Here is a 21,825-nt window from a genome sequence, read left to right on the forward strand (position 1 = left end):
AGCTTCTACTCCCTGGAGCATATAAAAACATCCCTGACATGGTACTTGAATCGAGGACTGAGTTAAGAAGTCAAAGATTCATAGTCACTCATTAGATTTACATCTACACTCTTTCTTCTTATAAAAAGATTAAAAGCAATCTCTATTAATCAGGAGGCCCTGTGAAATGCTGAAAATACCTATAGGCACATATTAAACACTACTCTCAGAATTAGAATCGTTGGAATTACCATCAATAGGAGTCAAGAAAAATTCTATATTCCTGCTAGAGTCAACTTCAAGGCTAGGATACAGAATTAAATCATTAGTTTGGCTCTTAACTACCAGAAGTAAACTTGCCTCAAAAGATGGCAGTAAGTTATAATCTGGGTCCCTCATATGGATCTCCTGGTGACCTTGAGTATTTCTCCAGGCCTCACTAAGGTCACTTGTAAAATGGTACCAATAATGCCTCCTCATGATAACACATGGCCCTCTCTACCTACAATTCTGATGCTAGAGTATATAACCAAAAACCCTTTCATGGTAAGACAAAATTTAGCTGAATGACTGTATTTTCACTGAGCAAGTATTAATAACCCAACAAACACAGGTATTTTTTAAATTTAATTTTATTTTTTTTGTTTTATGCTTATTTTTTAAAAAAATTTTTTATTATATTATGTTAGTCACCATACAGTACATCCCCAGTTTCCGATGTAAAGTTCGATGATTCATTAGTTGCGTATAACACCCAGTGCACCATGCAATACGTGCCCTCCTTACTACCCATCACCGGTCTATGCCATTCCCCCACCCCCTCCCCTCTGAGGCCCTCAGTTTGTTTCTCAGAGTCCATAGTCTCTCATGCTTCATTCCTCCTTCTGATTACCCCCCCCTTTCTTTATCCCTTTCTTCCCCGACCGATCTTCCTAGTTCTTATGTTCCATAGATGAGAGAAATCATATGATAATTGTCTTTCTCTCCTTGACTTATTTCACTTAGCATTATCTCCTCCAGTGCCATCCATGTTGCAGCAAATGTTGAGAACTCGTTCTTTCTGATAGCTGAGTAATATTCCATTGTATATATGGACCACAACTTCTTAATCCAGTCATCTGTTGAAGGGCATCTCAGCTCCTTCCACGATTTAGCTATTGTAACACAGGTATTTTTATGTGTACACCCAGGTCCTAGTTTCTTGGAGCTTGTGAGAACTTATAGACTAAATTAGAGGATTACCTGCAAAATACAAAATTCAGCCTTTCTCTAGATTTTTCTCTAGGCCCTGAAACATCAGGAAGCTGTGTGCGGGCCACCCACCCCATTAGAATCACTTCTGTTGTATCACACCTTGGTTTTAGGATATTCTAGTATAAGCAACATCCCTAGGCATATCTTTTTTTCTTTTTTGCATTTACTATAAAAATGATGGTGATGTTATTTTTCACTGTTGTAAACACTGTCCTCTATATTAATCTATCAGAGGTATTTTTCTATCCTTCAAGAATTAAAAATAGCTGTTTCAATTTAGCAATTTTTACAAATGTGATAAGTTGGTTTGCCTTTTTCCTATCTTTTATCTACATGTGCTTCATGTCTTTTGTAAGTGGCCTTAAATCCTGTTTGGCAAGAGGCAGGACAGAAATTATATAAATATAGTCAAGCTTCTTTCTCCACCAATCAAAATGTATCTTCTTTATGGCTGAGCTCCACATGACCTCCTCAGAGGCCCTTGTACCTCTTAGAATGAACAGCCCCTTCCTGTGTCCCCACAGCTCGTAGCTTTTACTACATATATAGTACTTAGTACTGTGGCATGGATGAATGAATGAATAGGTGAACAAATGGCTGGATGGGTTGGTGGACTGATGCATCAGTAGATCACTGAACAAAAAGACTCTTCAACAAGTTTATCCCCCTGAACAAATGTGAACAACTACCCAGATTATCACTCAATAAAATACAACTTTTACCTAAAAACACTGATGTGAAGCTTTTATCACAGTAGTATAGTTCCAGTAGGATCCTAGGCTGTGTCACTCTGAGAGGGGCATTGGGTGCTCAGTATACACAAATCTCTGATGGGTCTCTTCCTTGAAAATGAGACAGAGAGGAAGAGAATGTTGCAGTGCAAAAGGCAGAGGTATGTCATGTAAATGAATCCTGGTCAAAGGAATATTTAACAGCAAATTGGTGTCCACCAATCGGTCTAAGATTTCAGAATCTAGAAAGTATCCTAATGTTTCCTTTTTTTTCTTTCTGTCTTTTATCGTGTGGGTATGTTTCTTTTTACCCGTGAGGAACACAAAATCTTTTTACGCGTGAGGAACAGCAAATTGGTGTCCACCAATCGGTCTAAGATTTCAGAATCTAGAAAGTATCCTAATGTTTCCTTTTTTTTCCTTTCTGTCTTTTATCGTGTGGGTATGTTTCTTTTTACCCGTGAGGAACACAAAATCTTACCTTAATCCCAAAGTCATCATGGCCCAAAATAAGATAACATTCAAAAGAGTGGTTCAGAGACTCCATACACAGCCTAATTTAAGCCATTTCCACATTATTCCACTGGGGTTTAGGTCAATCAAAAAAGGTCTCATTTGGGAGAATTATGATTTTCAAGTTTCCTAAGACTTGTCACTCCTTTTGTAGTCTGTCTTATGACCACAAGTGGACAAGAAAATCTGCATTCAATACAACAGCTATTGCTCATATGAGAAGTTTCTGAGCTGACTCAGCACATCCACGGTATGGGCTTCAAAGCATTAATCAAATCTACTTATCTTCAATGTCAGGCCCCAAATGCCACCTCCTCTGTGATGACTTTTCTGCTTAGATGGAATGCTGTGTCCACCACGACCAGAAGCATGATGATTTCAACCACAGTGAACTAGCTAGCTATGCCAGGGGTACAAGCACACACTGGCAACCCAGGAAGCACATATCTCAGTGGAAATGTCTTTAATCAGGCATGTCTAAACAATTCTCCTTTGTTCTTTTAATTATTTCATAGTTACTTAAAAAGCATTGTGTGTGTGTGTGCACGTGTGTGTGTGTGTGTGTGTGTGTGTGTGTGTGCAGCACGAAGGTAAACATTATTAGATTAAGAGTTGGCAGAAGAATCCCTCAAAGAATAGAAAACTGCCTTCATTTAACAAGATACCTGTATTTGGCAACTTGGTTGTAGAAAGACTTCAGGCTATGACTGTGATAAGCTGGGAATGAAAAACATCCATCAACAGGATGTTCTGGAATTGAGAAAAGCAAGGTATGATGGAAAGGAGAGAGGAATCAAAAAAGGGTGTGGACAGTAACTGAAAGGAGGCTGGAGACCAAATGAAAGACAAACAGTGACACTCTTCTAAAGGCAAAATAGTTAGGACCTTTTAAGAACAAAGGGAGCTTAAGGTTCCATTTCATGTTGTTTGCTGTCCTTTGCTATAAAGTTATCACCCTTCGCGTTGACCACAAGCCTTCAGTAAAATCTACTACACGAACCTTGATTCAACAGCACCACATAAAGTGAAAAGACTGGAGAGTGAGTATCCCAGGAAGTACAAAATGAGTTAAAGGAGGACGAGGAGGAGAAGAAAAAGAAGGAGGAGGAGGGGGGAGGAAGGGAAAGGGGAAGAAGAAGGAGAAGCAGCAGAGGTGAAAGAGGAGAGGTTATTATCTGAGGAGGAGGAAGAAGAAAATAAAGGGAGAAACAGCAGGAGCAGAAACACAAAGCCAGTGGTGACTAGGAAACGTGCTAGCCTTCTCAAGGATCCCTAGAGATTTGAGTGAGGTTGCTGGGGGATTCTAGTGGGAGATGTTCTATTGTATTCGGATGCTGGCTCAAGCTACTTTTATTTGAATATGAGTCTGACCTCAACTAAGTCAAGAGCTTGAAGATCACATGTAAAAAGTTCACATATGGATTGTTAACAAGAGCCAAAGGATCTCTTGTCCTAGAGACTCTCCATGGCACGCTGTCTCTTTTCAATTAGCAACGTGTGTGCCACTCTCCACGTCACCAGCGAGGCTGAGCAGCAGCAGGTTAGAGCATGGGCTTAGGAATCACAGGGACTCTGTAGCTCACTAGCTATGCCACCTTCTGGGAATCCACTCCCCATTTCTGCAATAGTACTAATCATAGCACCTATATTGCATATCAGAATGATACATTTCGCACCTACACAGGACAGTTTCTTAAGAAAATTTAATGAGAAAAAGCATATAAAGTGCTTTGCATGGTGCCTAGGACATAGGAAATGCTCAGCAAGAAATAGCTAATCCTCCTTTTGTGTTGGCTATTTTTCATTTTTCCTTTCCAAACATCTTGCTTTTGATGTTATCCTCCTGCATGTTTTTGCCTCTAAGAGTAATGCTGGTGTATATTCCCCCATGTATTAACTTCACATGCCTTTAAAATACTAATCATTTCTACTGATCATCATATGCCCATTGAAAGATAGTTTCTTCAATACTGTTCTTTCCATCAGGAGCTATTATCCCAGGTTGTCTGGTGAGCCAGGTTTACAGATACAGAGCAAAGAAACCCCTGAAGATGGGGTGCCCGGGTGGCTCAGTGGGTTAAGCATCTGCCTTCAGCTCAGGTCATGATCCTGGGGTTCTAGGATCAAGTCCCACATTGCTGAGCAAGGAGCCCGCTTCTCTCTCTGCCTCTGCCTGCTGCTTCCCGTGCTTGTGCTCTCTCTCTCTGTCAAATAAATAAATAAAATCTTAAAAAAGAAAAAGAAAAAAGAAACCCCTATAGAGACCTCAGGAAAGAAATAAACTCCTATAATCAGAAGAAGCAGGTATTTCTAATAAGCCATGAACTAGGACAACCTGAGAACTCCAACATAACAATGAATGAAGACTCTCAGCAGAAACTCCCAAGAATAAATTACATTGTTCTTTGATCTGAAAACAGTCACTCACCCAAACATTTGGGGCAGCACTGTCCTGGGGGAGTGTGGCTAAGGTGCTGAGGACAGGAGAGAATGGGACAGACTTCTCTCACGCACTGTGTCCTGCCTCCCTGAAGAAAAGAGAGAGAGAAAAAAAAGCACATTTAGAAAAGTAAGTGCATATATATTGTATAACCAAGATGTCTGGAACAAACCTAGTGCCTTCCCTGGTATTAGGTCCCTGGGGTGACTGCTCACATCTGTGTAACTTCTCCAACTCTCCAATTATCTTCCCTGTAGGCCACATGCACTACACCCTCGAAAAGGCTACCCCTAAAGAGATTATTACACCATCCCCCCTCCCCACCCAACACCACCTTTATTTATCTTTTTCCTTCTCAGGACTAGCCAACCATCTCATTTTGCCCGATCGGAGGCTTTCAGTACTAAAACTGGAGAAGCCTTGGGCAAACGGGGACAAGTTGGCCTCTCTTTCCAACCCCCAAGCAAGCAAAGGAGCCCTCTAGATTTTACTGAGATTTTTTCCTCCTCTTTCAGACCCCCATCTTTCTGTAGGTTCTGCAGACATCTTCCTCCAAGAATACTTCCCTTCCTGCCACTGCTTAAAGGTGTTGCTAGCATGACTCAATGAGGCTTGGATTTAAGGAAGCAGCGAGGCTGCTGAAAATGAAAACACTGAAAGCCAGTATTCAGAAGAACCATTTCTCTGAATTCGCTCAGCTAACCAAACCTGTTTCTATCGTAAGTAGAAGGCAAATGATGATTGATATTGGAAGGAATGGCAGAGGCCCAGCCACCTAAGGGAGATGTTCTAGAGCCTTCGAATTTTCCCCTGCCCCTGATTCTCTGCCCTTTCCTCCTTTCTGACACTCATTCTTTACCTCAGTATGTCCCCCTCCTCTGGCCATCAGTATGTCTCCCCTCTCAGCAACTCGAAGTTGCAGCATGCCTATTCCCCCTCCTTGATGTCTCACCAGAGGCGTCTGTTTTTCCAGCCTCAGCAACTTGTAATTGAATACTCAGAAAGCTGGGGCAGGGGAAAAGAAAAGTGCTTTCCAGTCAATTTACATCCAACACTTTTGTAAGGCTCATGTGAAAACTATCCTGTGCAAAATGAATTGCTATCAAATTCATGAATAATTAATTTTTTTTTTTTAAGAAAAATCGGTAGATTTGGTAAACAGATCACTAGGCAAATGGAATTTCAATGGATTGGCTTCTCTGGGATTTGAGCTAGAAAGCAAACTAGTAAACCCTCAGGTGCCCGCTGTCTGAAACCGGTAATTTATATCTCAAGAGGCCTCAGGAAATGAGGAACTCACGCCTCAAAGAAGGGAAAGATTCCCTGCGGCCTTTCCTCACACCTTCCCCAGCACTTTCTGCAGTAACACCAGACGTTAGCCGTCTGGGTCATATTCATGCCCATCCCCACCCACGGCCGCCATCCATTGTTCCTGCTCTCCCTTCCTCTTCTTGCCAGTTTTGTTATTACTGTTTATTTTTTGGTGCGAGTGGATGAAAAGGGTAGGGCACGTTATGTCTTTTTAAATATTTATTATTTTTAAGCCACTTTCACATTGGATTCTTCCCCAAACCAATAGAGAGCATGCAAAAATACCACAAAAAGCTCTTCTGTTGTTTTTACATTATTTCCAGATCAGCAAGAATCACTAAAAATCTCCTAAGAATCCCTGGCTGTTTTCTGTGAGGTTCCTCACTCCACGCAGCATAATCCTAACGTCGGGCCTTTCCCCAGACTTCAGAGGCACATAACCTGAGTCTAGGTCAGACTCTGCGGTCGGGCCCAGCTTATACATAAACCACAAAAGCTAAATCTAGAGGGAGGACATAATGCTTCCCTTAACTTTTAATTTCAAAAAAATTCATCTGCAAGCAACTTCCTAAAATCCTGAAGCCTCAGGCCACACGAGGCTGCCTGTGTGCTGGCTTCTCGTAGGCGCACAGAGAACATATTCTTTCCATCGATATTCTCTGTTCTTGCTGGAGCGGCATCTATTTTTCAAGCATATTGCAAAATTAAAATTTTTAAAAAATAGTGCATAATTGCATAGGAGTTAACTTGCCCAGTGCTTCAGAAAGCTGGCAGAAGATTACGCGGGCTCCAGTACTTTTCCTTATGCTGAGGTCAAAGAGCAGATTTTGCATACATAATACAACTGCAGTTTGTCTTTCCCAAGAGCCTGTTAAAGTAACTTGAACTCCAATCGGGTTTGCTGGTTTAGTCAAGTTTTATTTTGTTTGGGTTGCAGTATTGTGGCATAGCCCAAGTCCCGAGGCTGCATTCCAATTACTACCTCCAAAGAAAGTGCCAGCCCTTTTCGGCTCACAACCTGCTTCTATGATTTCAACTCGGCAGGGAATCTGGTTAAACCAGGAGATGTGGCCGTGCTGTAAACCAGGAAAGTTAAAACAGAAGTGAACAATTCTGTTTCTAAATGTGTAAACGAATCCCTACTGTAACTGCACTAACTCAGGCTCTATCAGATTATCCCAACCTTTCTAACCGGCTTCCCTGCTTCAGCGCTCTTGCACTAACCCATCCTGGAAAGTTCAGTACGTCCACGGCTCCTCTCCAACCTCCATCCGTCATTTCATTATTGGATCAACTATGTGTTTAAGGCCTACATATGCTGAGGAGGCAGCAACGAATAGAACATACAAAAATCACTCACTTTACGGAGCCTACATCACCACTGAGCGTGTCCCCATGCTAAAGTGACGGATGACTTTCTGCTGCATCCGGGATAAAACTCAGGCTCAGTGTCCATTTTAGAAGCAAGTAAATGCTCACTAAAATCGGTTTCTTCTCCTGACACAGACCAACACTACATTTCTCAGACTCCCTTGCAGTTAGGCCTTATGACGAGGTTCTGAGCAAGAGGAGGTGGACGGAAGTAAATAACATACTTCTAGGCTTGACGCATAAAAATCTCTCATCTCAGTGCTCCGCACTCTCACTTTCTGTCTCTACCAGATGAATGGAGGGGATATCAATAACTGTACAAGATGAGAAGAGTCTGCTTCCACTTCCCTGAGTCACCATGTGGAAGTCTATCTACTAAACACTTGTAATGAACTATTAAATGAGCAAGAAATAAATTTCATTGCATTGAAATACTCTGATACATTAGATCTTTATTACCACGCTTACTCTACTTTGTCAAGATACCCCACAATCTTCTCTCCCATCTTCCCTCACAAGACCAACCTGGAGAGGGGGTCCAGTGTACCTTCTTTATTATCCCCAGGCCCATCTGCAGCCTGCCATCTCCTTTATATGTACCTCTTTCCCTCTCTCCCCCTGTCATTGACCCCTATAAAAATCCTGATTGTTGAAGGTCTATTTCGAGCCTCTTCTCACCTGTGAAGCCTTCTAGACCCCTTCATTTCCCAGTGACCCCCTCCATCTTTCCATATATTTTCTTTTTTCTTTTTTAATTTTTTTTAAAGATTTTATTTATTTATGTGACAGAGAGACAGCCAGTGAGAGAGGGAACACAGCAGGGGAGTGGGAGAGGAAGAAGCAGGCTCCCAGTGGAGGAGCCCGATGTGGGACTCGATCCCAGAACGCCGGGATCATGCCCTGAGCCGAAGGCAGATGCCTAACGACTGCACTACCCAGGAGCCCCTCCATATCTTTTTCTTTCTCATATGTATTCTATATTTTTGACACATACATAGAAGTTTAACACTGCAGGATGATACTGGTTTTGCCTCCAAGCTAGACTTTGGCGACAGCAGGGACCCGTCCTTTGAGCCTAAGATCCTTCAGGAGAGTGACAGACTCAAGGAAACATCTCAGTAAAAACTTCTGGAATGAGAGGAAGAGCCACCACTCAGGATGAGCTCTAGAATCTCAATGAATTTCTCAAACCACTTTGAACTACAGGATGCTGATGAGAAGGTATAGTTTCAGGGCTGTCTGCACCTGCTTACCTTGTATCTCCTTGGGTTTTGTACATGTTAGGTACTAATTAAATGTTTCTTGGTGCTGATATATCAAAAAGCAACACTTAACTTCACCTTATAAGCTGGCAGGATTCTGAGGACCCCATGTGTTTTGTTAAGTGTTTGAAAATATCTACATGGTCAAAATACACAACGATTAATGTCTATAGTCCCATGTGGCCAAAAGGAAAGGGACGCTAGGAACTTCCATAGTACTGGTGAGTTATGATTTTCACCATTTTTCTTTAGTTTGTTCTTTAGAGGTGATCGTTTGTTCTAACTGCATACCCAAGTGTTTCTCCGAAAGTAGCTGTTTTTTAAAGACATGAAACTTGTCCCAAGTCTATTTGCTGCCCCCTTATTTTTGTTTTAGCTGATTCAGTCAAGAACATGATCACTTTGTGTCAAAGTTTACCATAGAGCAGCAGTCTTGCTACATAATAAAAATCTATCTTCCTGAACAGAGTAATGAGTGCAAGATGATAAAACCACAGCCATGTGCTTGCAGGCTTCTTCCCCCACGCCTGAGGACCACTGAGGATTGAGGGCTGGAAACCATACTAGAACGTGTGACACAGCACTCATCCCTTGACCGGGATGCCGAGCTGGCTCCCCAACCGGAGGCGGAAAGCAGAACAGTACATTTCTAACCAGTTAGAACCAATCAGCTACACTCAGCCACATTCTAGAGGGATTTTTTTCCCCCAGTGTTCAATTATTTGAAGGGAATGGAATTCTCCATCGATTCTAGATGAAGTTGAGAAAAGGGGAGAGAAAACCTAGCAGGGCTAGCGTAGGGAGAAATATATCCTGAGTGCAAAGAGTTTATGTGTGAATCATAATTCTTATATTCATAATAGCTAGTGGTGCAAAGCTGATTTGTGACTAGAATACCCACTCTGAATTGCAAATTGCATCAAAAAACATCACAAGAGGAAAAGGATGTCCTTAGCCATGTCTCTCTTTGACCTGCAAATTTATTTTGGTAAAGTTTCAGAGCATGACAGTTACTTCTAGGGGTAAAGGTCTAGGTACTTGGCCTCCCTTGATCTTGGCCAGTGCAAAACAGAAAAGCAAAGCAAAGATGGCCAGTAGGTTAGCTGTCTGTTGGAGGGAGCAGGAGCAGAGTGGACAATGGGAGAGAGGACACCCCAAATTGTAGTGGGTGATGAACCTACTTAGAGAGAGAAAGCTATTTATATGTATGCATACTCATACATGGACACATGTGTACACATATGTACATACACGATATTGACATACATGTATATAGCACTGCGGTATAATATATAATGGGTGTGTTTGTGAGTAACCCACTAGACCAGGGTCTTTCAAGTTTGGCATTATTAACATTTTGGGTCAGAGAAGTCTCTGTTTTAGGGGGCCATCCTGTACATTGTAAAATATTGAATAGCATCCCTGGCCTCTATCCACTAGATGCCAGTAGCACCCTTTGTCCCCCGGTTGTAACAAACGAAAATGTCTCCAGACATTGCCTGAGGTCCCTAGAGGACAAAATCACTCCCAGTTAAAGACGGCTGTGCTAAACCAATGTTTTCTTAAGCCACAGCCCATGAACCTGCATTTTCAATAACTTTCCCAGATGAACTGGATGCTACTGTCCAAGGTGCTACTGCATTTTGCAAAATGCCTCACTGACATGAGCTTCCAGCAGGTAGGTTCTGAGGCTTATTTACCTTCTTAGTTCCTCCAGCAGCTAGCACACATCACGCCTTATCACATGTGCTCACGTCATGCATTCTGGATGATGGAGCACATTGCTCATGTGGGGGGTTCTCTCTGAGACAGGAGCCAGGCCCTACTTCAGCTCGCTGGTGACTGCAGGCCACTTTACTCAGGCTCGTGATGGAAGACAGCAGCAGAAGCATAGGCAGGGATGGACCTGTGATTAAGGTTGATGGGCTGGGATTCAACAAGGGGTCTGGGCTGAGACCACTGCAGGCTTTAGATCACAATCTGTGATGACTCTGGAAACTTTCTACTCTAAGAATCTGGACATTATGCTACCCATGGGCTTATGTTTCCAAGTCATAAAATACAACTCAACTTTGATTCTCTACACAGAGTCAAGAACACGTCAGCAAAGTTTGACCAAAATACCTATTCTGTCCCATGAAAATCTTGAGCCATGACCCCTGAGAAGTGCCCCCTGGCCTGACAAAAACGAAACCCTTTTGTCCTTCATACCTATTCAAAGAACCATGACCTCTGTCTCGAGAATCAAGCCTAAAACAAATTCCTTTTATTTTTCCCATCAATTAATGTCTCTAAGCCCAATTGTATTGTTGTGCATTGTATTGCTTTGGTTTCCTATTGCTGCCATAATAAATTATGACACAGACTCAGTGACTTGAAACAATACACACTTAGTATCTTACAGTTCTGGAAGTCAGAAGTCTGAAGTCCGTCTGGGCTTCAGTCAACATGTCAGCAGGGCTGGGTTCTCTCTGGAGACTCTAAGGCAGAATCTGTTTCCTTGCCCTTTTCCAGCTTCCAGAGGCTGCCAGCCTTCCTTGGCTCTTGGCCTCCTTACCTCATCGTCAAAGGCATTGACACAGCAACTTCAAAATCTCTCCCTGACTCGGACCCTCCCACCTCCATTTATAAGGCCTCTTGTGAGAGGGCCCATCCAGATAATCCAGGATAATCTCACATGAAAATCCTTAATTTGACCATATCCACAAAGTCCCTTTTGCCACGTAAGGCCACAGTCACAGGTTTGGGACATTAGAACATGGATAGCTTAGGGACCAGGGGGTCCATAATTCTGCCTACCATAGTTATTGCTAAAGAAATGACATCGAGTTTCACCTGTGCAGTCCAGACGTAATATTTTAGGCCTTCGGTGACTACAAAGCACTAAAGTAACCCACTCTATCAGCAATTCCTTCATTGAAAAAGATAGTTTTTCCCTTTTTTTTTTTAATCAGAAAGAAAGAGATAGCTAAGAATCTCAATTTAAATCCTGGTCATATGGTGGCTGAACTAAGCAAGTTCACACACACTTTTTGTTTGTTTTTCCTAGTCTTTTCTAGTTATTTCATCACACCTTTCAGAGGCAGATATCCAACCCAGACTATCTGAATTCCACATCTTATGTACACTCTCTTTAATTGTCATAGGCAATTCATAAGTGCCAATGGACAGCTTCCAGAGCAGCGTCTTAGGTGTTCATAAAGTAGGGAAGCTGTTGTGTCAGCCAACAGACTTCTTCAGGGGCAGCAGGCTGGCCGTGCTGGTGAGCACTACTCCCTGAAACTCAAGCTTCCCCCAGGCAGTATGACTGGGCTAGTCACCCTTTGGCCTGTGCTGGCAAACCCTGTAGGGACTTCAATGTCCTCTGGTGGTGGCCAGATGACTCCCAAAGAGTTTTACGGTGTCCCTCATATTCAAAGACACTTACAGAAGAATGTCTGTCCTGGCATCCTCCCCAGGTTTGCTCGGCACTGCAGCGAGGCCTTAGCCCACCGGCAGCACATCCGGCCAGGTCCTGGCGGCTGCATACGTGAGCAGGCCCGGCGTGGCTGAGACAGTGCTGGGCTTCGAGCATACAAAGACACAGAGCCAGAGGTCATCATTTTATAAAATAAATATCAGATTCTCGAATAAACAGGTGATGTAAATATGTTTGCTATTGTCCCACTAATACCATTTTAAAAGGAGGTTTCTCTACTGTGTTTGCCTATGCCTCCTGTTTAAAGGTAAAACTCGTCTATATTCCTCTTTGAGTCCTTGCTCCTGGCGCTGTCTTGTCACTCGGCTGAATGGCAGGTTGTTGTTTCTGTTTTTGCTTTTTCATGTTTTTCTTCGGAAAAGAAAATTTCGAAATTCTTCCTCCTCCCCAAGCCCCGCCTCAGCACGCAGGCTGACACACCAATTGCACCAATTGCTGATAAGACCGGGATATGGTTTGAAGCAAATTCCAACTGGTTCTGGGTTTTCATAAATATATCACTGCATTCTTGGTCTATTTTAGAAGTGGGAAGATAAGACCACCCTATGGGACCACGCGCAGAGGAGACCTCCAGACAAATGCCCTGGTGGGAAAAAAGGGGTGGGAAAAAAACCCTGCGAATCAGAATAGATTCACCAGCCCTGGTTTGTTTGGTGTCTGCAAGCAGGTGCTGAGGGATGGCTGGAAACCTAAGTGATCTGCCCTGAGGAACGTGATACCCCTTTCCAGCAGGGCTCACTGGGCAGAGCGGTAGGGGCTTACTGATAAGGCCCTGAGAATCTGGCCCTGCTACTCCGGTGAGCATGGGTGTCCCCCCTCTCTCAAACAATCGATACATAAGCAAAGAAATTCACAAGGGAATAGCCTCCTAATATTTCAGATTCCCGGAGACCTCACAGACCACCCCGGTAGGATGCTTCTCAACTGCCACCACCTCCCCTGCCCCAAAAAAAGCAAAAGAAAGAAAATGAGCCGTTTTCCTTTTCTTGCCATTTTCTTTCTTTCTTTCTTTTTTTTTTTTATCAAAGTTCAACCTTTCATCATCATGTAAGTAGTCAAAGCTGTTACAAGCCTACTGCTGACACATCAAACGCTTTATCTACAGTCTGGCCCACTTCCAGCGAGATGAAAAGAACAAGCATTCAGAACTCACACCTCCCATGAGTTATGAGCCATTCCTGAAAGGAAGGAAATAACACCATTGTGGAGGAGAAAGGGCATTTTTCATATTCCTCGGGTTGTCTCCACCACAGCAAAGCTGGAGATGCACTGAGGAAGAGATCCCAAGAAGGCCTTTGATGGGGGGCAAGGCTCTACAAATACTGACCCCCAAAGACAGAAACCCAAGCCTCACTGATGAACTGTTACTCTGAAACCTTTCAGTTGACTTTCAAGTTTGGCTACCAAGAATAATGGATGTACATTACCTGTTTTGTACATTGTTTTATTTTGTTTCCGCGGTGTTTCATTTGCATTTAGGCTGAAAGTTCACTGAGGGCAGAAGCCATGTGAATATTTGCTTCATCCTCCCCAAGTGCCTCAGTCCTCCTAGCCCTGCAGTGAGGCCACAGTAACATCCAAAGTGCTTTTGTTTTCATTTAAACACCTACTTACTGTGTTGTCAGCCAGAGCTGAAAGTCAGTCAGTCACATATGTTTGTGTCCCAGTGAGGTTTCCTAAAGCACAAAGTTATCTGTTGTCTTCAGATGAATTAGTCCTAAGTAAGGTATATCTGGATCCCCACAATGTACTGACGGAATTATACTTCACAAGTCTGTGGGATATTTCCTAAATCTGGTAGGCTAAAACACACTACTGAAAAATAACAGCACATTTTCACTTCATTTTAACTTCTGAATAGCAGTTGGCTAGTCACAGCATTTTGGTTTTTGTTTGCCCATTCAACAAACATTTGAATTTCTGTATGTTAGATATAGTGGTCTTTTTTTTTTTTTTTAAAGATTTTATTTATTTATTTGACAGAGAGAGAGACAGCCAGAGACAGAGGGAACACAAGCAGAGGGAGTGGGAGAGGAAGAGGCAGGCTACCAGCCGAGGAGCCTGATGTGGGGCTTGAACCCAGAACACCGGGATCACGCCCTGAGCCAAAGGCAGACGCTTAACGACTGCGCCACCCAGGCGCCCCGATATGGTGGTCTTTAAATGAAGAATTTCAAAATCTTCATTACAATATACATTACCCTTACACAGTTCTCTATTTTGACAATTTCCTAAAATTCTAACAAAATCTTAAAACGTTGTAGGTAAAGTATGAAGGAGTCCTATAAACACCCTGACCTCGATCAAGGGACCCTGTCCAGGGAGACTAGAGATTTCTGGCACCATTCATTCAAACTAGTGGTGCCCCTGGGTATTGGTCTTGTCAGCCAATTCAGAGTTTGTGTTCTGAGACAAACAGGCTGCAACCCAATCTTGGCAAGCTCTTGGGATGATCATAATCTAGGTCAAAGATGATCAAAGGAAAAGAAGTGTACAGGCTGTTGGAAACAGCTGTGAAAGGGGTGGGGGGGGTCCCAGTCTGAGCCAAAGGTAGCATTCAGACATGTCTGGGCAAGTCCAGTGAAAGGGAGAGGTTCACCTGCTCAGCTTCTCATGAGAAAAAAATCCAACCTAAGGGAGGAAGAGATGCAGCACCACACAGCCACCAGTTCCTGAGCCGAATTACGGAAGGAAAGCATTACCGCAAGTGGAACTTGGCCTCTGTCACTCAAGTCAGCCCAAGTGGTGTCATGGATGCCCATTTTGGTTCCAAAGGAGAAAGATGCTGAAAGTAAAGCCTGAAACCTCTGTGACATATTCAAGTACAGGCCCCTCTGAGTTGGGATTCCTATGACTGAGTAAACCACACAAAAAAGAAAGTGATATTGGTCCTTCCCACTTCCCCTCCACACTGCTTTATCATCAGAGGCTTCCGGGACATTAGCAGTGACGTGCAATCAAAGAGGGTAGAAACAGGAGCCATGCTAGGCTGAAAAACAAGGTGCCCATGAAATGGTGGCAATGCCAAAGAGAGGAAAAAATGGCAGACAGACATGGCAGAAGATGGACTCTTACCCAGTCCAGGAAAATGATATTTCCTCTGTCATGAACTCTGACTTGCTAGGAGGACTGGCCATCAGTGTCCAAAAATAGCCACCTAATAGACAAGGCATGGGTGTATTATATTCTCTGACAAATGAATTCATAAATTGGTCAAGTAGAAAGAAAAAGTGCTTGGTCTCTTATAGAAACAATGAGTTATGTTAAATCAAGCTTCTCCTGGAATAACATCAGACCAGGTTCAGCACTGTCTGTTGATCTTGGCCAGAACATGTGATCAAGAGGCCAGAGGGGGAAGGTACCTCAGTGAGGCAGCAGCTGGATGGAAAGTTTGCCTGGTCATGTACAGCTCTATAACCATGACAACATGCTTAGCAATCACAGACCTTTTTTTCCGAAGAACGATGGAGAACCAGGACTGGACAGGTCAAATCCCTAACCTTATTAAAAGGAATGGAAAAAAGTTCTGCCTGAACAACACAATTAGTACATTCTTTCAGAAAATAATACAGATAGGACTGGGTCCAGGACTGTGTTTTTTTAGACCATAGCTAGGACAGAAGTTTAAGTGCTTGAGAACTTCCCTAAATTCTTCAATGGAAACCAAGGATAGTCTCCTTGGAACTCCTAAGAAGCTCAAAGAAGAAGAGTGGAAGGCCATCTTTAATTGGAAATCAAAGGAAAGCCAACCCACTTAAAATAGCTGTCAGGACTTTAGTGGTGAGTGGACCAAACACAAGCCCTCAGAACCTGCCCCAAAGCTCTCTCTGAAGACCAGTGTTGAAGGAAAAATTGGGGGTGGGGGGCAAATGTCTAGGACTCGGGGAGGCAGTAATTCAGAAATATCCACCATCTTATTATACCAGGCCAACTGGAAGATGGCAATGTCTTGAAAACAGGCAGAATGAGTGAAAGCCTGCATACTGAAGGCAGAATATCCAGCCCTTTTTTGACCAAGAAATCCAGGAAGTCGTATTTTAAATTGATCAATGTTATTTATAAAAAGCCTCATCCACCAGGACTACTGTTTGGTTACCAAGTTCCTAAAACTGATATTAACAAGTAGCTCAAGTACATGACCAACTCTATCAGAACATTGCAGCTCTGATTGTGTAGACTGTGGATACTGCCCTTGCAGTGAAGTATTTTTCTTCAGTTTTAGACAGGACATAAAATTCTGATTTGCGCTAAGTAGCTATCTGATAAGGTCTGTTCAGGGAACCTGTGGATGAGACTCCAAAGCCAAATGTCTCCATCTCCCTCCAAAAATTGCTAAGGTGGGAAATACACTTACATTTATGTTACATATATATTTTATTTAAATGCACTCTGTGAACATCCATGCACATGAGTATTTTGTGTTTTTGTTCTAGGAAAGCGTTTCCAGTGGTCTAGGACAGAGAGTATGATCTCCTGAGCCTTTTAACTGATCTGGCCTGAGATGGCCTTTAGGCTCGATTCTTGTTCCCTCTTTTGTAAACCCTCCCAAGCAGACTCTAACTTTGCAATCACAAGTGGCACATTTCCCTAGGATCAGTGGTGCCTGGAAAATGGTTGCTGTCATTACAACAGTAATAAAACGTGCCATGGTGGGGAACTTGGGCAACCACAAGAAGGTAAGGATTCAAAATCCATAGTTCTCAAAGGCTCTAATGGGTTTGACTTTAAAAAGCAGAAGAGTTCTCAAATTGGAAATAAAAGGAGCAGTATAAGCACTGAAACTGTTCATAGCAAAAATTTTAAATGATTCTATTCTCAAACATTCCCAGTTCCAAAGAGTACAAAGGAATGGAGGAAGAGACTCCATGTTATACAAGTATCCCAATGTTGTGTGCAAAAGACTGCAAATCTTTGTAGAGGCCGTTTCTTTCATGTAATATTTATACATAAGGTATTTGCATTGAAATATGCTCAAAACTCCAAATATGATCTATTATTAAAGTTACAGAAATAACAATACCCATGAATGTGGAAATGATACTAAACTCCAGATACTGGGTGATGAATCAAGGGAAAATGACTTTTTTAAATGTTTATGAAATCCTGGTTCATGAAGACATCAGAAGATCTGTGCCTTAAGCTCAGTACAAACCAGGAAAGTTTCCAGATTCTAAATCAAGAAGGAAAACTGGGAAACCACATGACTCAAAGGAACAAACCCCTGGCGTTAAGGGCTCCTTCCAACTCCAGTTTATTACTTTGTACCAAAGTTAAGTTTAACTTCTCTAAATTTCAATTTCTTCATCTGTAAATTAGGAAAACAACAGTACTCAGTGTCACAGAGTTCATGCAAAGAATAAGATGATGGAAGAAAAGCTTTTTAGCCCAGGGCCTGGTGCATAGTAAGTGCTCATTAAATGTTTGCTCTTACAAATATTTAAAGTCAAATTAATTTTGAATCCCAGCCAGTTCCATAAATTTATAAAGGAATGACCTTGGGCAATTTATTTAATCTGAGTTTTGGTTCTTTTATTACCAAACAATGCCATTTTTCCCACAAAGCCGCTGTGAAAATTTTATGAGTGAATGTGCTTCAAATGCCCAGCACAGCACTTGAGTTATAAAAGTCCCTGATAAAAATGAATCTTCAGCCCCCCTCACCTCCACCCTGTTCTCCTTAGGATCAGCCATTCAAAGTATGTTTCAGTGGCCAAGAGAACAGGGCTGTAAAAGGTACAGGGCTGTGGTGACTTTTCCTCTGAATTCACTGGAGAACATTTGTGTTTTCCTTGGCACTGGGAACACATGGAGCAGTCTTTGGGGTCTACAGTAGTATATACATCGCCCGTGCATTTGCATAAAGTTCCAAAGCACGTTCTTGATATATGCAGTATGACAGCTGCTGTCACAATATATTTATGTAAGTTCTACACAGATTTTATAAAATAAACTTGCAAATGTTTGTTTTCCTAAGGAGGGGTATGTTTGGGGGTTGATGGGGATAATCATTTCTTCTCACTAAAGAAAGTAACACATGCTGGCACCCTCCCTGCTCTAGTGCCGCAAATAGGCTGGTGCCCTATGAATAAGTGAGGCAACCCCACAGATGCAGGAAGTCACTATATAACCATTTTTTTAATGCTTGTTCTGTAAAAAAACAGCACTGATGGGCACCATAGCCACAATCCTCCTAAGGTCTAGTAGGAAGAATGAAATAGACGGTTGTGACTTTTCGCACCCAGAGTCCTCTGGCAAACTATCATAGCCTCGGCGGGCTGTCCATCTTTCCATACAAAGGAGTTAGTCAGATGTGAAAGACAATGACGATTTCTTACAACATGCACCAGCATTTACCTCAGTCTTCTTTCAGAGCACCAGAAGAATGTCTGGATTGGCCAACTCTTTCCCTCAAAAATATCAAGGTAACTTATACACAATTATCTCCTACAGCATTTCCTAAACAAGTACTTTGTGGAATCCTGTTTGATAAGAAGTTACGAGGGTTTCCATTACATGACTCCTACAAAGAAATGAGTAAGGTTGTGTAAAAGTTAAATTGTTTTCTTTATTGCAAGACTTTTCTTATCCTTTAATGCATATGGATATCCAACAGCGAGATTGTAGGTATGGTGTTTCTCAAACTTATCCGACCATCAAATCCTTTTGTCACAGCATATGAACATATTCTGGTACAATATAATGAGGAACACAATTTGGAAAAGGCTCGTCAACTTCAATTTACTACTGTACACCTGTCCTAAGTATCTACAAAGATAGGGTCTTTCCACTTTGGGGCAAATTTCTCAGCAACAATTTTTGGTTAAACAAGTCCTTATATTGAGCAATCAATATTCCTTCATTGAACAAGCAATTCTATTCCCCAAAGCCTTCTCCTCCCCTAAATGCTACATTAAATGATATGCTCCTCAAATTCAATTTAAGATTATATTTTTATAAATTCCTAAAACCACTCTAACAATGGTTTGTTTGTTTGTTTGAAAGATACTGTCAATACAAGTTATCTCAGGATTCCTGTTCATTTCTTTCAGGATTATCTTGATTTTTTTTTTTTTTCAGAACCTTTACACATTGTACTGTAGAAGAAAAGAATTCTTGGCTTCGACATGGCCCTTTTCCAATTCCATAAACCGGGTCACCCTACCAATATGTGGCATTTCTGGAATATTTATAAATACCATAGTATGAAAACTCTACCTCCCACATCCTCTGAAAACATAGCTGGCTACAAACTCCCCAGGGAGATAATGTGGGATATGTGGTTTCCATAGCTTTAAAAGGGGTATTTGTAGGATATGCTAAGGAATATTTCAGCCATGTCTTTCTTCAGGGTTTTGGTTTGTTGTTGTTGTTGTTGTTGTTTTTGCCTAGCAAACTTGCCCCTCAATATCTGCCTTTGGGTGGCCCTAAAAAAGTGACACATTGTAAACAAATAGAACCCTGATAGATTCCTCAGTAGGTGGTAATGGAAGAAACAAACATTCAGAGGAAAGGCTTGTTTACCCCTATAGCTCCCTTTGGGTGAGACCTCATGGGACCACAAGGGAGGCCATGACAGCCCTGGCCAGGTGAGGTCAAGGAGCTGTGTAAACTGAGTAAAACAAGGCGGAGCTGGGAGTAGTCAGAAAGATCGGCACATTTCTCTGTGTTTTAAAGAGGCAGAAATCAAAATAGCATGAATTTCAATCTCTAGCCCCTTATTTCCCTGATACTGAAATTTTAAAAGTATCAACAAAACATCATTTTTTTAAATGTGAGAGGTTGGGGGCACGTGGGTGGCTCAGTCTCTTAAACATCCAACTCTTGATTTCAGCTCAGGTCATGATCTCAGGGTTGTGAGATCAAGACCCAAGTAGGGCTCCACGATGAGCATGGAGCTCCCTTAAAATTCTCTCTCTCCTCCCATTGCCCCTCCCACCCCCGGCTCACATATACACGTGTGCACACTCTCTCTCTAAATAAATTAATTAATTAACTTATTAATTAAGTGTGAGAAGTTTGAAGGAGTTTCTCCATTATTTTCATTTTTATCCATGACCTTCAATTTTGTCTCAACATACATGTATAATTTTATATCCACACTCAAGGGCTGTGCCCTCAGTGCCTACCACAATGTCTTTTTCTAATAAATAATTACAGCTTTTTTTGATAGACAGCAATACCATTGGGTAATTTACCTTCCCCACCCAAAGTCCTAGCCAGCAGTTTTCATGATCTTTCCATAATTAACGTTTTATTGCCCATTTAAGATTCCACTATGTTGAGGATATTCTTTATGATGAACTCATAAACACTTCTCTAAATTCTAATTCTCTTTAGCTTAGAAAGGTCTCATACTGAATCACTCGGGCTAGTCACCATAGCCACAGCTGGCTGTCCATTTTTCCATATAAAGGAGTTAGCTAGATGTGAAAGACAATGTAAATGTGTCCATAACTGGACGTAATGGGCTCTTCTCTTATGCTTCAGGTAGGTGGAGCCCATGGTTGATGCCTCCTCCCAGGGGGACAATGTGAGTATCTGGAGCTCTAGATTAGAGGCCAGCAGTGATAATTTATGGGCATTTCTGGACAGACACACAGGAACCAAAGGACAAGATAATGCTAAGAAAACTGGAAAAAGGCAAAACATGATTTGCTTTATTCTTAAACTAGACATGGATTCCTAATCTGGGCTATATGTGGAAAGCCTCACTTAAAAACCAGTGGTTTTCAAAGTTTTGATCTCAGGATCCCTTTACAGTCTTAAAAACTATTGAACTTATCAAAGAGTTTTTGTTTACATGGGTTATGTCTATCTACCAATATTTACTGTATCAGAATTTAAAATGGAGAAATTTTAAAAACTTGTTCATTCTAAAAGGACAAAAATCCATTACATTAACATAGACAACACATTTTTATGAAATCTATCTATGCCATCCAGAATAACACAAAATAAACCAAAAAAATGAGAAAAGTGACTGTTTTACCTTTTTGAAAATCTCTCTAAGCTCTGATTTAACACAAGATAATTGAATTTTCCTACTTGTTTTTTTCAATTTATTGCAATATGCTATTTTAGGTACAGTATATAAAGAAAATCCACCCTTATACAGATTTGTAGTTGGAAAACAGAGGCAAATTTTAAAAGCCATTTCATATAATTGTGGGTACTCTTCTTTGACACTATACCAAAATTCAACAACCTTAAAGGTTGGTTGTAATGTGGAATTCAAAACAATATCTTGTACTTTAAGTGAAAATTTTCCCCATGCATAATTTTTGTAATGCTATGTATTGGTCATTTGGAAAATACTGATTTAGGCAGACCTCCCTAATGTTGGTGTATTTCATTATCAAATATCAAAAAAATTACATTTATTAATGTCATCTTTTATCTCTTCATAAAAGTGTTTAAGTATTAGAAATATGTCAAGCGCACAGTGGTAAATACAAGTATCCCCAAATTCTAATTTTCACATGAAAG

The 21,825-nt window shown here is 41.6% G+C and overlaps 1 protein-coding gene across 3 annotated transcripts in view; it reads right to left on the reverse strand.

Annotated features, from left to right (window-relative positions):
- The window catches only part of BMPER (BMP binding endothelial regulator), a 237,222-nt gene that overhangs the window by 109,383 nt on the left and 106,014 nt on the right, over window positions 1-21,825 (reverse strand). For all 3 annotated transcript variants that reach the window (XM_040644113.1, XM_040644112.1, XM_008686482.2), the window contains exon 7: window positions 4,906-5,005. In XM_040644113.1, coding sequence (XP_040500047.1) covers window positions 4,906-5,005 — 100 coding nt within the window. The remainder of the gene's footprint in view (window positions 1-4,905; window positions 5,006-21,825) is intronic.

Source organism: Ursus maritimus, unplaced genomic scaffold (assembly GCF_017311325.1).
Source record: "Ursus maritimus isolate PB19 unplaced genomic scaffold, ASM1731132v1 scaffold_3, whole genome shotgun sequence".
In the NCBI taxonomy this organism is placed as follows: domain Eukaryota; kingdom Metazoa; phylum Chordata; class Mammalia; order Carnivora; family Ursidae; genus Ursus; species Ursus maritimus.